Here is a 13,334-nt window from a genome sequence, read left to right as displayed (position 1 = left end):
TGAAATGTTCCATTCATGTATTTGTTCACCAGTCTAAACAAGATCAACGATATTCTTCCCTGGCACACAAGGTTGTAGAAGGTAAAAAGCGCCGTAAAAAGACCAAATCATGCATTGATTGCTCAGTATTCTATGAAAAATGGGACACCCAGCGCCTGGAAAGCTTACCCGCCCTAAGAATTCTACCTCCATTGTAATGATTGGAAAGAAATGATGCATGGAGCCATGCAGCCCTCTAACCAACTCGTTACTCGTGGACGTGGTAAAATCATTCCTGTTTCCATTTGGAGCCAATGACTTTGTGCAGGAGTGAGTCCACAGGCTTATACCCCTCAATTTTCTCAAGAGTTTCATAGTTCTCAGCAAGCTTCTTCTTTCTGTCGGCCGGTTTGAAGCTCGCGATGTCTTGGCCATGACCCCAGTCGTATATTTCTAGCTCAAGGACTGTAATCCAAAGCTCTTCTTGGGGCTTTTTAAGCTTTTTCTCCAAGCGAGCAATCTGACCGGTCAAATTTTTCCTCTTTGCCTCTGTAAGTCTTATATCATGCTTCAGAAACTCCTCGTTGGCGTTTGACCAAGCGTTGTAGAGTTCCGTTCTGTTTGGGTCTATGACGAGAATTAGCTTTGATTCCAAGTACAAGCGAGGATGTTGATTTACCAGTTTCGGTCTCGAACTTCACATACAATCTGCCTTTATCAGCCCGTACCCGGCCCTCGTTCATCAAATTCGGCACAGACAGTAGCTTGTCCTTTTGAATTGACCGAGCACCAATGATGAGATCGCACTGCGGATGTGGTGATATCAAGAAGCGCATGTTACGGAAGACTCTGGTGCTTTTCTTGTGATACCATGTCAAATAGATAGCACCGTCGGGAATGAGCCTATGGCCAGTAATGCCAGTCCCACCCTCCTTCTCTTCCACGGTCAACTCGCAGAAGTTTGCAGAAGAGAATTCGAGGACGTTCTCAACGAATGCTCGAGACACGATGTTGCCTTGCATGTTTCCGGTGTCGATGGTGCATTTGGCTTCCTTCGGAATGTGGTGTTTTTCGGTGTCCCTTCGAGTAGAGAGAACGTACACAGGAAGGATCCATGGTGAGGAGCTTTGATCCATCTTCGAGAGATTGTGTCAGCATAAGACAAGAGAGGCGACAAGGCTGGTGATATTACCTCAGGTTCCTGAAGAGATTTCGGCTGATGAATTTCTTCCTTTACGAAGCGCTCTTTTACTTTTGAGACGTTGAAGCAGAAAACTCCAAGCAAATGATCCCGCCAAGTGTATTTTGGGGCTTGGTAGTTCACAACGTTGTGATGATCACTTTTCTCAATGTCGTACACAACGAGGCCGGGATCATTCTCCACAAGTGTGATGCGAGATCTGCTGGATCTTTGGGAGGGGGTAACCGAGAGAGAGCGACGACGGTTTGCAGAAAAGCTGCCAGGCGAGTTCGCAGACAGGAAAACGTTGCTAGCCATAGTGCCAATGAGTGTGCCTGTCCTAGCAGTGTTGTCGTTTGCCACAATTCTTTTTTCGGTTACACAGAACACTTTCGATTCGACAGTTTGGACCTTGTGGATAGTAGGACCTTGTTTACCTTATATAACGGAAGCTGCTCTGGTAAACGACTGGTTCGCCACGGAGAAGCAAAAAGAAAGAGCCTCACTTGACAGCTGCTTACGCTTAAATCTGGTGGAGGCTGAGTAACAAGGTGGAAAAATCTGCTTCATAGGCCCGCTGTGCTATTTTGGAGTGCTGACTTGGGGCCGGAACACGTTTGGTGTTGAGTCGGGTCGTACCATTTTCCCGCGTCCGACAAAAACCCTTCCCATTAATTGATTCTTCTTAGGCAGCGCCTAAGGCAATTGCACGGCCACTGTGAAGACGGCAGAGTTTTCAACCTTATGGCGATGTCCGGGCGATACCTTATTAAAGGGTGTATTGGGGGCGCATGACTGAAGCGGTGAGCAGAGCAAATTCGCAGTGTGATTGGCGTTCTTAAGCGGATGTGACTCCTCGTAGGCTGATGATGTGCGGTGTATATCAACCATTCTTCGAAGACCTACCTTTAAATCCACACTTACTCAAGAAGCTCGTGTCTTGTTGTCAGATTTTCACCGAACCTTGGGCCAACCCGTCTGCCTGCCCTAAAGAATAAGGCCCCTATTCAAAGGCACGGCTCGCAATACGGTTCGCAGTGCTAGATGCTTCTTGTCCCTATTAAAGAGTGACTTCCTCTCAAACAAGAAGAGTGATGGAAGTTTGAATCGTTCGTATGCTTCGAGCTCCAGTGAGCGAGAAGGCTGTCAGTTCACCAGATAGTGAAGCCCAAAAGTGGTTCCGGTATGAGGATAGTCGCTATACATGTGCTTTTATAGAATCGCGGCTCATGACTTTCAAAGGCCAAAGAATTTTCATTATATTTCATACGTATGAAAAAGTTGTCTAAAAGCCTTCGAGCTCAGTGGCATGTAGTCTTTCATATATCCCGAGACCGTGTATCAAGGCATCGGCCATGTGAGCATTTACAAGGCTGTTGATAGTTCTCCAGCAGCAGAGCCTCTTATCGTTGACATTTTCGTCGATGTGCATGCAAGTTGCATAATCACACCTGTTCAGTCTGACAAAGAAACATGCTGACCCCGCAGATGGGAGTAAGCCGTGCCAGCGCATCAGCAGCCTATCTCAGCCCATTGAGGCTCTCTTCGAATTTGCACTTCAAGCCTTTTTTTGCAAAGCGACACAGCCCGTTTTCCCTACCATCCTTATTTCATCTACGAATTTACTTGGGACCAGAATTATTATTGCTAGTAGAGCTATTGCAGTTCTGAATACACGACAAGCTTGCTCATAACACGTTGTTATGAAAGGCTTGGAAGCTCACCCGGTTCAAAACAAGATTCTCAGTACTCTGCAAGTGTGGTGGCACAATTATTATTCATCTTCTCACATATAAACACCCGGAGACTAATGCATGCACTCCAATATATTTTCTATTCGTCAAGATATGGCTATCTCCAAACCTGAAAGGCTGTGCAGCTACGCTTGTTACCCGACAGGTGGACCAGCGGACCAGCGGACCAGCTTGCTTTTCAAGCTTTTGGGGACGTTGAAATCATCGCCCACGATGTTTGATCAACCTTCAGAAGACTTTAAAATTCCAGATCATTGTCGCATAAAGTCTAACAAGGAAACTTGCAACTCCTAATTAATTTAGTATTAAGATGTTTGACTAGTGATCCTCGCTGTATAGGCTGTGTAAAGAGAGTACTGGGAGACAATTTGATCGGTCGGATTTCTGCACCGAAGAAAGTCATTGCGACGCACACAGTCTAGATGCAACTTCTTGCTCTCGCATACAGCCACTCTCCCCCACCCTGAGCATCATGGGCTGAAGTTGCCCAGATCCGCATATCACGGAATGCAATGTATGTATGGTCCAATGACCAGCTCATATTCCTACGGGTGACATTAGATCCCCTACAGTGAGTTGAACAATACAGCATCAGGCAGACTCGTGGGCCGATCATCAACGTGATTTTGAATACTGCGCTTTGTGAAGCTGGGCCTATTTGAACGGTCTGTTTTATATTGGATACCATAGCTACTACTTCGTCTTCTACCAGCCTCCAGGACCTTTGCTCCCTTGAATTATCTTCTCCGCATTCGATAACATGGCCTCAGCCGATCTTCATATTAAAAGTTCCAACCAGCATGGCGGCTTTTCGCCAGCCTTATCAAGCCCTACAAACTCCTCAAGATCAGGCTCTGATACAGTAGTGATGGTTGAATCTCCAACATCTTCCACGGATCATGAATGTAATTACTGTAACAGTAACTGGGAAAAGATGGTGAAAGGACTGTCAGACCCCGATGATAACCCCCAATTACCGTTGCATGGATGGCCCGAACTTGCACAGCTAATCAACAAAAATCCCGATCTAGAAGCCTTCCAGCCGTTCAGAGAGCTTCATATAAAAAGTCTACTCTACTACCAGGCCGAGCTAGATGGATTGAAAAGCAGTCTCCATGACACCGAGTGGAACGATCATCGATACGGGGAGTTTGGACAGGCAGGAAACCTCGGCAAGAGGGTAGACCAACTGCTTGACTGTGAGCACAACGAGACTGAGGAAGGGCGCTATCAGCTGGACTTGATAAAGAAAATTCGCCAAGTTCTTAAAGAATATAGTAAGTTGAATGCCCAATGCTGAATTCAGCGCTGATCATATTGTTACACTCTAGGTGAGGCTCTTCTCTACAAAGAGATATCCGCCCTCCCACAAGCCGACAAGCTTAATGTGAATAGCCTCCGGGTTTGGTTGAGGAACGTCCACGGAGATAACATTCCAATAAGTGGGCATGGCCATGACATATGAGGAAAAATCACCCAGAAGAAGGATGCGCCAGCCTCCCTCGCACGGCAATTTGGCCACCTCCTACTCAGTATATTCTGGACCAAGAAAATTAAGAAAGGGGAGGGAGACGACCTAGATCTTATCGTTCCTCGCTATGACCACAAAGTTGACGGCTTGACCCAATGGGTCGCCAGCGAAGGCGTGCCATTTTGGGAGAGCGTCCATGAGAGCATCCGGGAGCGCTGGAAAGGCAATAAGAGGAAAATGTGTCTACCATTCTTTGAGAGCACAGCGACGCCGGATTCCGCCCAAGAGAAACGTAGAAACCCGGAAGATATAGAGCCGACACTTACCAAGTACAGCGAACATAGCATTCTCCAGTTCACCTCTGTTGTCGCAACTATCCTTGCGTGTCTCTTACCTACCGCAGCCATAGCTGTGCTCTCCAATATGCACACTACAGGAAAGCTGCTAGGCCTCATTGCTGGCTTTACTACGGCCTTTGCGCTGGGCCTTATGATGCTGACGGATGCTGGGACCTCGAGGGTACAGATATTTACTGCTACTGCTGCGTAAGTCAGCTTCTTCCATGTGGAACGTCGCAGTTATTTTGGTCACTAACCTATTGTTCAGCTTCTCTGCTGTTCTGGTTGTCTTTGTCCAGAACCAAAACCAATCAGGACAGACGGCTAATTGATGTCAAATGGGAAAGAAAAGAACTGGATATACTAGTCGCGCTTGTGGTTACTTTCCTTTTGGCTCCCGGGTAGTTCTTGCAATGCTGGGTTGCTTTTGACTTCAGTCTTCAATATCACTTGCTCGTTCAGGTAGTCCAAAGCGTGAGGTTGTTGTTGTTTGCTATAAAAGAGCACAACGTTGGAAATTGACGAAGTCTATCGTATCTATAACCATGTTGACCAATAGCTCGTATTTCTGGTGACAAACTGACACAACACCTGCCGTCTCGGGTTTTCAGCTTCTTAACTCCTATTGTGTTTTATGGCCACTCGTAGGAGTTAACTTTAACTCCGACCCGGCGCATTCTTCTCCCAACATCCCAACCTCATCGAAATCATCAGTGATTATCTCAACCAGTGGATCTCAATTCCCACAAACATATCAATCTCATAATGGCGAACCAGAACCAAGGCAAGAGTCAGAACCTGGCAGCGGTGCTAGAAAAGCCTATGGCTAGACTGACGACTGTGTCGCGGCCAATTGCGACTCCGGGGCCTGACGAACTCGTCGTTCGCAACTACGCCATTGCGGCCAATCCTGTGGACTGGAAGATACAACACTTCGGCGCCGTCATAAACAAATATCCAACAGTCCTGGGAAGTGATTGCTGTGGCGTGGTTACGGCTGTGGGTTCTGCTATCTCCAAATTCAGAATCGGAGATAGGGTCACGGGTTTCGCTGCAGTCATCTACAACAACGACTTGAACCACGGTGCGTGGCAGACATATACTGTCTTGAGAGAGATTGCGACGACCAAGATCCCCGATGGCATGACCTATAAGGAAGGATGTGTTTTCCCAATGGCCATGGCAACCTCAGCTATCGCGCTCTTCGTCCAACTCCGAATATCACGCCCCACAGGACAGCCAACTCTACAGAAGTCAGGACTTCTGATCTGGGGTGCCTCCTCCTCAGTTGGAGTATCGGCTCTGCAATTGGCTAAGAACCTGGGCTTCAAAGTCTTCGTAACAGCGAGCCCAACCCACCATCGATATCTCCGCTCTCTCGGGGCCTTCGACGTGTTCGATTATCATGACCCCGCAGTGGTTGGCAAAATTGCTGCTTCCGCTCGCTCTGCCGGGACGCCCATCAAGCTGGCGTTTGACGCAGTCATGGAAGGGACGAGTGCAAGGCAGTCTGCAGACGTTCTGACTGCTTTTGGCAGCGCAGGATCCAAATTGGTCCTGGTGCTTTCGTGGTCTGAGAATGAGCCAAAGCCGGAAGGAATGGAGATCTCAATGACTTTAGCGGCGCGGGTAGGAACAGATCAATCCGAATTGGGAGCTTGGTTCTTCAATGATTATCTGCAGAATTCGTTGAAGAATGGGAGTATAGTTCCGGCACCGGAGATAGAAATTGCTGGAGGGGGAATTGCTGCTACTCAGGAGGTCTTCGATAAGCTCAGGGCAGGCGTCAGTGGGACGAAACTTGTTGTAACTTTAGCAGATGCAGAATAGAAACACAAGAAGGCCTGAAAGGTACAGGAAACTTAAAAAGGGGTGAGAATAAACATAGGATTTGGTACACAAATTTTCTGCTGCTAGGCTCCGTTTGTGACACCAGTAAAGTTCAATGTACATTAGAATCAACTTCAATTCGTAGACTGAAGAAAAATAATAAGATATCTTGAATCCGAACTTCTTTAAACACTTATATCTGAAGGTTCAATTCTTGATCGTGAACCAACTGCAAATGTTTATTGAAAATTGTCTGCGCACGGACCTCTGACGCTACAAGGCTGGAGAACAGCCTTGCCCCAAAAATCCCACCTCACCACAAGTCCTCAATTCAAATTCTCTCAAACATGACAACCTAAAACAAAGGAATCACCACATCTACTATCTGAAGATGCCACTATTTGCCCTCCCTCTCTCCACAGCCACCAAAGCATCTACCTCAGCCCGCGTACACTTCACGTCGCGCCTCCTCACCCGAAAACGAAAACGCGCATCCTCTTCCTCATCCGAAGAGGAATATGCTCAGCAATACAGCAGCGGCTTGCCACCAGCATCCACGAACCCATTGAGCTTAACGCCTGATGAGATTGCGCAATATAGGCTTGCAGGATTAGATTTGAATGAGGAGATACCTAGTGTACCGGGGTGGCCTCATAGAGGACTGCCAGGTGAGAAGCAATGGTTTACCCCTGATGTGAAGACGAAACAGAGAGATGGAAAGGGGAAAATGAGAGCTGAGGATGGAGAGGATAAAGAAAAGGATAATAAGGCGGTGCCGGTGCAAGAGACGAATCGGGGACCGAAGTTACGAATGCAGCATCTTAGTGTACTCACAGCAGTGTTGCAGAGATGTTTGCTAGAGGGCGATATAACTCGCGCTAGCCGGACTTGGGCACTGCTGATCAGAGAGCAAGTTGCGGGAGCTGGGATGGATATCAGAAGTTCTGGATACTGGGGCATTGGGGCAGAGTTGCTGATTCGGAGTGGGGAGAGTAAAGCGAGGAATAGATTCCACGCAGACGAGGACTCTGACTATGAGGCTGATGATGAAGACAATTTGAATGACAGGGATAAGGAACTCAATGAGGAAGGATGGGGTTCCAAAGACGGACTTCTGAGGGCGAAAGCATATTTCGAGAGGCTGATTCTACAATATCCTTACAAGAGACAGTTTCACGGAAGTGTTAGTGCGTTGGACTTTTGGCCTGCGATGGTATCATGCGAAATATACGGGATACAACATGAACTGAAGCAGAGCTTGAAAAGGATCGCAAGGGCCGAAGAGAAAGACGAAGACAAAGATGGGAGTGACAGTGATAGCGACGTCTTCGAAGATGCTGAGAGTCATATTAGTGATGAAGACGGCGATGCTGCTGCTATTGAGCAAAGAAGGAAAGACAAAAGAAGTTGGCGCAAAGCGGAAAAGAGATGGGCGCAGAAGGATGATGCTCGCCAAACTGCCTTATTGTCATCTGAGAACATAGCCGGGAGGATGGATGAGCTCATGACCAGCCCGCCGTTTTCTGATAGTCAAACACTATTGAGGCTTCGAGGCATGCTTGCGCTTTACATAGGAGACTTGTCCGTTCCGGCGATGCCAATCCAGGAAGATGAGGAAGGGAACGATACAGACCGAAGATTCTTGATACGGCAAAGGATCTCTGATCACGAACGGGGGAAGAGAAGCCTGGAAGAGGAGCAGATCAAGGCAAGGAAGCTGTTCAAGAAGATTGCTGATAGCGGGGACGATAATCGTGATCTCAATGGTTTATACCTTGGAGATGACCAGGATGAGATGGAGGTTAGCTATGATGAGTAAGCTTGATGCTTATTTCTTAAGGCTTTCGACACATCCGAGGCAATAAAAGAGCCGACTTGACCAAGACAAGCATCGTGCCATGTTGTGCTGCCTGAGGTGGGTCAGTTCAAACATTTCACTGCCAGCTCGCTGTGGGTGTGCAAAACTATCTATTGCCATCTATCACGATACATATTATATAAATCCAACCAACATTCTGAACTACCCTCAACCATGCAACGCTAATGCCCGTGCACCGGAAAAACAGTTTTTCTTCCTCCCAATTCTAACTTACACCTCTGTCTCTTTCCACTGTTCAACCAAAGTTTCCCCCAATCCACAGCATCTCTGGACTCCCTAAGAAGAGTAGTAAACACTCCAATAAATGCCCGAACATCAAAATAGCACCCACTGAGCGCTGGGGTCGGGTGAGTAGCTCCACTGCCCGCACTTCACAAATGCAAAAAGATATCAAGTACCGTATTTTCAGCTGGTTTGTGACTTTGACTTAACTCCTCAAGATGAAGGTGAAGATGAACATGAAGATGATATTGATAGAGAAGAAGATATAAATGGGGAGGAAAGGGATAATGAGGTAGAGTGGCGTTCAGATAAATATCAGCCTGATGTGGTTCTATTTCAAATTCAGAGACATGTACGTCCAAGCAACGGATCAGTTGAAGAAAAGGCAGTATTCCTTTGTTTATTACTAGAACCAACAAGTCAAGGCAATTCCGTGGATTATCGTCGAGTTGGAATAGCAGAGGCGCCGGATACCAATGGCTTAGATCGCTCTGGATGGAAAAAACGAGAAATAGTAATTGTTTGATATTCAAGATATCTTATAAGAACTTGACCTATACTGACCAAGTTGTTGAGCTGCTCCAGAGTGCCGAGTCTGTAGACCAATTAGCACAGCCCTTAGCTCACACATAAAGTACTAAAACATTCACAAAGCAGAGGTCGAAACCTCAAGTTTCTATGGCATTTCGTTCGGTCTCGATAGATATATATGCACATTGAGTCGATCCACGTACAGCGTATCTTCAACCGTTTAGTGACTATGGCATCAAGAAATGTTCTTTGCAGACTTCGATGCGATATGCCATGCTTCATATTAATGTTTACTATAGTCGACGTAACAAATTTCGCAGCTCCCTCTCTGTGGCTCAACCTAAGATAGGGTCCTGATAGAGCAGCCGTAGGTATCTCAAGTATAAGGGCGTCTGTGCAAGATCTGATGTTTAGATTCAAAATCACTTATATTTTATTAAGTGTATAATATCGATTGCTGTAAGATATGCCTCTCTTCTTTTCTTAGCGAGCGTCAATATATATATAGTATGAAGGAATTGTTTTAGAATTGGGATTTAAAGTGGTTAGTAGGTGAGAAGTCCCTGCCCTAAAAGTCATTCACTTAACCCGGCGATTTGCACCAGAGAGAGCCTTCTAAATAATTCCTAAGAAATCAGTCCTAATCCAGAGCCCTAGATATATTTGAAAGATTAAACAAACTCAGTATCCTAGTTAATTCACTTAGACATTAAGGAGTTAGGTGATTGAGTTTCCACGTGGTGCACTCCGCTTTCAAGCTGGACCTTTGTGTAACAGCGGATGTAGTGTCTCTTGTGTGGCATCCCGTGTTATTTGGCGTCATTTGAGCTCAAAAGGACCGGCAGCGGATTTTCAGAATATTATAAGCAAAGGTTCCTAACCACTGAATCAAACAAACATTGGTCTTCACATTGGTACAAATATTGGTTCCCCGGGGTGCCTTCAGCAAGGAGGATAAGGCCCGAGGGGCCAATGGATGTTTACTTATTAAAAAGAAATCCCAAGAGAGACACCTTTTAGGGTATCCTTTTTAGGTATCATTTCGTTTTTCTAATGACTTTTATGTTCTATTTTTATATTACCAGAGTGAGGATGTTTCCTGCGTATATCTTTTCATGGTAAATTATGGACGTCTTAAAAACTTGCAAGGCAGAGAGAACCTCGAGCCACGATGCCGATGTAACTTAACTTGCCTGAATCCATCCCGGTCATGTGCCAGTTTTTGAGGTTGGGTTATGTCGTGGGGCCGAATATTTGGGAAATCTTATTGGTCAGTTGTGTATCACTTGCCATAGGTTATTCTCAGCCGTGTGCATCCTTTTCAATATGCAAGTCGACTAATTCATTAACATGTATTCCAGATCTGGCACCCCATGCACGTCAGGATGTATCTATCATGTTGTGCAACACTCCCTTTTACATCTCACGCTTATGTTTGCGATTTTGGGCGGACGGCACACTTGATATAAGATGATAGCCATCAGGAGCTGTAAGGGCTGCCACACTACTCGAACTACGCCTCTTCAGGGGGTTCTGGATGCCCAGTATCCCCTCGTTGTGAAGCAGTATTCGATTAGCAGTTTTGGTGCCAACAAAAAGCGCCTGATCAATTATGCGAAACTAATTATCTTGCAGAATACTTACATTTGCCATTGAATTTCCAATGTGTTTGCTAGTATTACTAGTATTAAAACCAGCCCAGTCTTTTTAAAAGTCCTGTGCAGCATTTACTATTTCATAACCACCGGATCTCTGATTGAGATGGGATACGCTTCGAAACCAAACCAAAGGAAGCCGAAATACAGATCTTGGGATGGATATATTGGGGACCTTGTCCCCTTGGGCCATGGAATCTCCGGACTGGTGCTTGCTATTGATGACCAGAGAGTGGCCAAAATAGATACCGGATCCTTGAGCAGTATTGAAGACATCGAGACCGAGCGAAACGCTTACCGTAAACTCTCCCTTCCAGGAAGTCCTTATGTCTTGAAATGCTACGAGTCTGACAATCAATATGGACTTGTACTGGAGCGCTGCCAACACACGATCAGGAAACGTTTGCAGTCCCATCCTAATGGCAAGAAACCTCCCGAAAGCTTGGTTAAGAATTGGGTCTACGAAGCAGTACAAGGACTCGCATACGTTCACAGATGTGGCGTGATCCAAGGAGATGGTTAGAATCTAACAGATGCGCTCACCATCTCAACGTAAGCTGACTGGTGGTAGTTGGATGCCACAATATGCTCTTCAGCCAAAAAGACAACACTGTTAAACTTGCCGACTTCGCTGGCTCTTCCGTTGACGGATCGCCCCTGACTGTAGACTACGAGACGTGGGGCAAGCTCCCTGGCTCAGACGAGCCAAGCCAAACAGCAGACATCTTCGCCATGGGCAGCGCCATCTACGAAATGGCCACTGGGTCGCCACCGTACAGAGATAAATCCTGGAGGGAGATCAACGGCCTGTATAAACGGTCCAAGTTCCCTGACGTGCGCGGAATCCGACACCTGGGACCCATTGTCCTCAAGTGTTGGAAGCAGGAGTACAGCACGGCCAACGAAATCCTCGCAGATCTGGAGAATAACTCGAAACTGTGCTTGAGAAGGAGGGATTCCAATATCCCTGAGGACTCGGCCGAACTCGAACAAAACGCTGCGCAGGATGCGGACAGACAGCCGGCATCTAGGCACAAATACGCTGAACTTGCAAAGGGCTCTCGACGGAAGTCTAGGAAACAAGAGGTGGATAATGAGAGGCTACAAGAGAAGAATAGGCAGAGGAATGATCAAGGACGGAAGGAGGTTACGGGTGGTGTTTCATTATTCAAGGAATCGTTTAACTGGTTCAAGCCTTCTTCCTATTCATACCAGCTTATGCACAATCGTTGAACTATCTCCGACTACAGGTATTTGAAGTCTTGATGCAACATATCATTTCTGTGCTCGACCTGGAACAGTCTCGTATCCTCATCACATTAGGCAGCAGAGGGGGTGTTGGCTATAAATAGTATTAAAACCCATTATATAGTCATAGAGCAAATGGACTCACCTCTGAACAGTTTTCTTTCCGCGTCTCTTCTTGGAGCTCTTGGGATATCGTTTCCTCACAATTCTGCCTCCGTCTCCACCATGGCGAATAGGATGTGCCGGATCTCTTCCATCATTCTATTGGAAATCAGCAGGAGCCACGCATAACTAAAACTGGGCCACTAACCGTTCGTTCACGCTTCCTTGGGCCATTGGGCGACTGTTGTCGTTGGGCTTTTGCCACTTGAAGTCCCCGCTGTTCAACATTAATATGACGGAAAAGGAATCTTCATACGCTTTACTTGCAATTACAATTGTGTCTGTCTTCTGTTCAATGACCTCTTTTACTGCACGGCAGACTGGACATTCACCACCGTGCGTCGTATACCCACTCTCAATAATCGGTTGTTGTTCTTCACTGGCGTAGGGCACCGGGTCTTTGCAAACACGTGCCCCGATAGGCTTGTCTTGTTGCTCCGGATCTGTCGTGGCATCTTCACACTGGAGGATAAGCTTTTCTGTGATTTTATGGCATTCTGGCGGTTCTTGCGCTTGTTCGGCATCAGCATCTGTGCTTTCGGGCTCACCATCGTCACCATTTGCTGGACCACGGCCCACGATTCCAAGAAACCAAGCGAAGCGACTCGGCTTATCATTCGGGTACGTTTCTCGAAGCCGACACCCATTATACTCATGGAAAGTCTCAATGTATTGACACATAGCTCTGCGTGACTCTGAAAAGTATCTTTGGGTACCAAGGCTTGTACACGGTTACAAACAATAATAATACAGTGAAATGAATGGACAGCGAACAACGAGTTATATGGCGAGGCTGTCTTAAGCGCGAGTACTTCTTTATAGAAAATCATGCTTCCAGCCAGAGCCACACCAGAGCCGCATCCTCCAGCGTCTAATCTTCTGCTCGCGGACGCAGCCGCTGCCAACTTGGCCATCTGGGCTGTTGGTGAAGCAATTCCCGGCCGCCTTGTATGTAGCCTTCTTTCCGTTCCAGTGATGATGTGCGTTTTGAGGGGGCGGATGTTACTGGGATATGTATGCACGGCTGACGTGGATCTGAGATGGAGGTTGCGCGGGAAGAGGGTGACATTGAGGAAGTGTGTAAC

General features: G+C 46.7%; 3 protein-coding genes across 3 annotated transcripts; 2 read left to right on the top strand and 1 right to left on the bottom strand.

The window, feature by feature from the left end:
• Positions 1–268: 268 nt before the first annotated feature.
• On the bottom strand, positions 269–1,477 carry LHYA1_G008252 (uncharacterized protein; the record flags this gene model as incomplete). The annotated part of the gene is made up of 3 exons (XM_031153172.1): positions 269–606; positions 659–1,115; positions 1,172–1,477. The coding sequence occupies 3 exons, from the start codon at positions 1,475–1,477 to the stop codon at positions 269–271; spliced, it is 1,101 nt and encodes a 366-aa protein (XP_031002074.1).
• Positions 1,478–3,847: 2,370 nt separating this feature from the next.
• On the top strand, positions 3,848–5,054 carry LHYA1_G008251 (uncharacterized protein; the record flags this gene model as incomplete). Its single annotated transcript, XM_031153171.1, has 4 exons — positions 3,848–4,190; positions 4,245–4,300; positions 4,394–4,929; positions 4,991–5,054. The coding sequence occupies 4 exons, from the start codon at positions 3,848–3,850 to the stop codon at positions 5,052–5,054; spliced, it is 999 nt and encodes a 332-aa protein (XP_031002071.1).
• Positions 5,055–5,487: 433 nt separating this feature from the next.
• azaJ_2 (Dehydrogenase) lies at positions 5,488–8,371 on the top strand (the record flags this gene model as incomplete). The annotated part of the gene is made up of 2 exons (XM_031153170.1): positions 5,488–6,528; positions 6,833–8,371. The coding sequence occupies 2 exons, from the start codon at positions 5,488–5,490 to the stop codon at positions 8,369–8,371; spliced, it is 2,580 nt and encodes an 859-aa protein (XP_031002072.1).
• Between the last annotated feature and the right edge of the window lie 4,963 nt (positions 8,372–13,334).

Source organism: Lachnellula hyalina, assembly GCF_007821495.1.
Source record: "Lachnellula hyalina strain CBS 185.66 chromosome Unknown contig00190, whole genome shotgun sequence".
NCBI lineage: Eukaryota > Fungi > Ascomycota > Leotiomycetes > Helotiales > Lachnaceae > Lachnellula > Lachnellula hyalina.
This window is presented reverse-complemented; position numbering and strand designations above follow the sequence as displayed.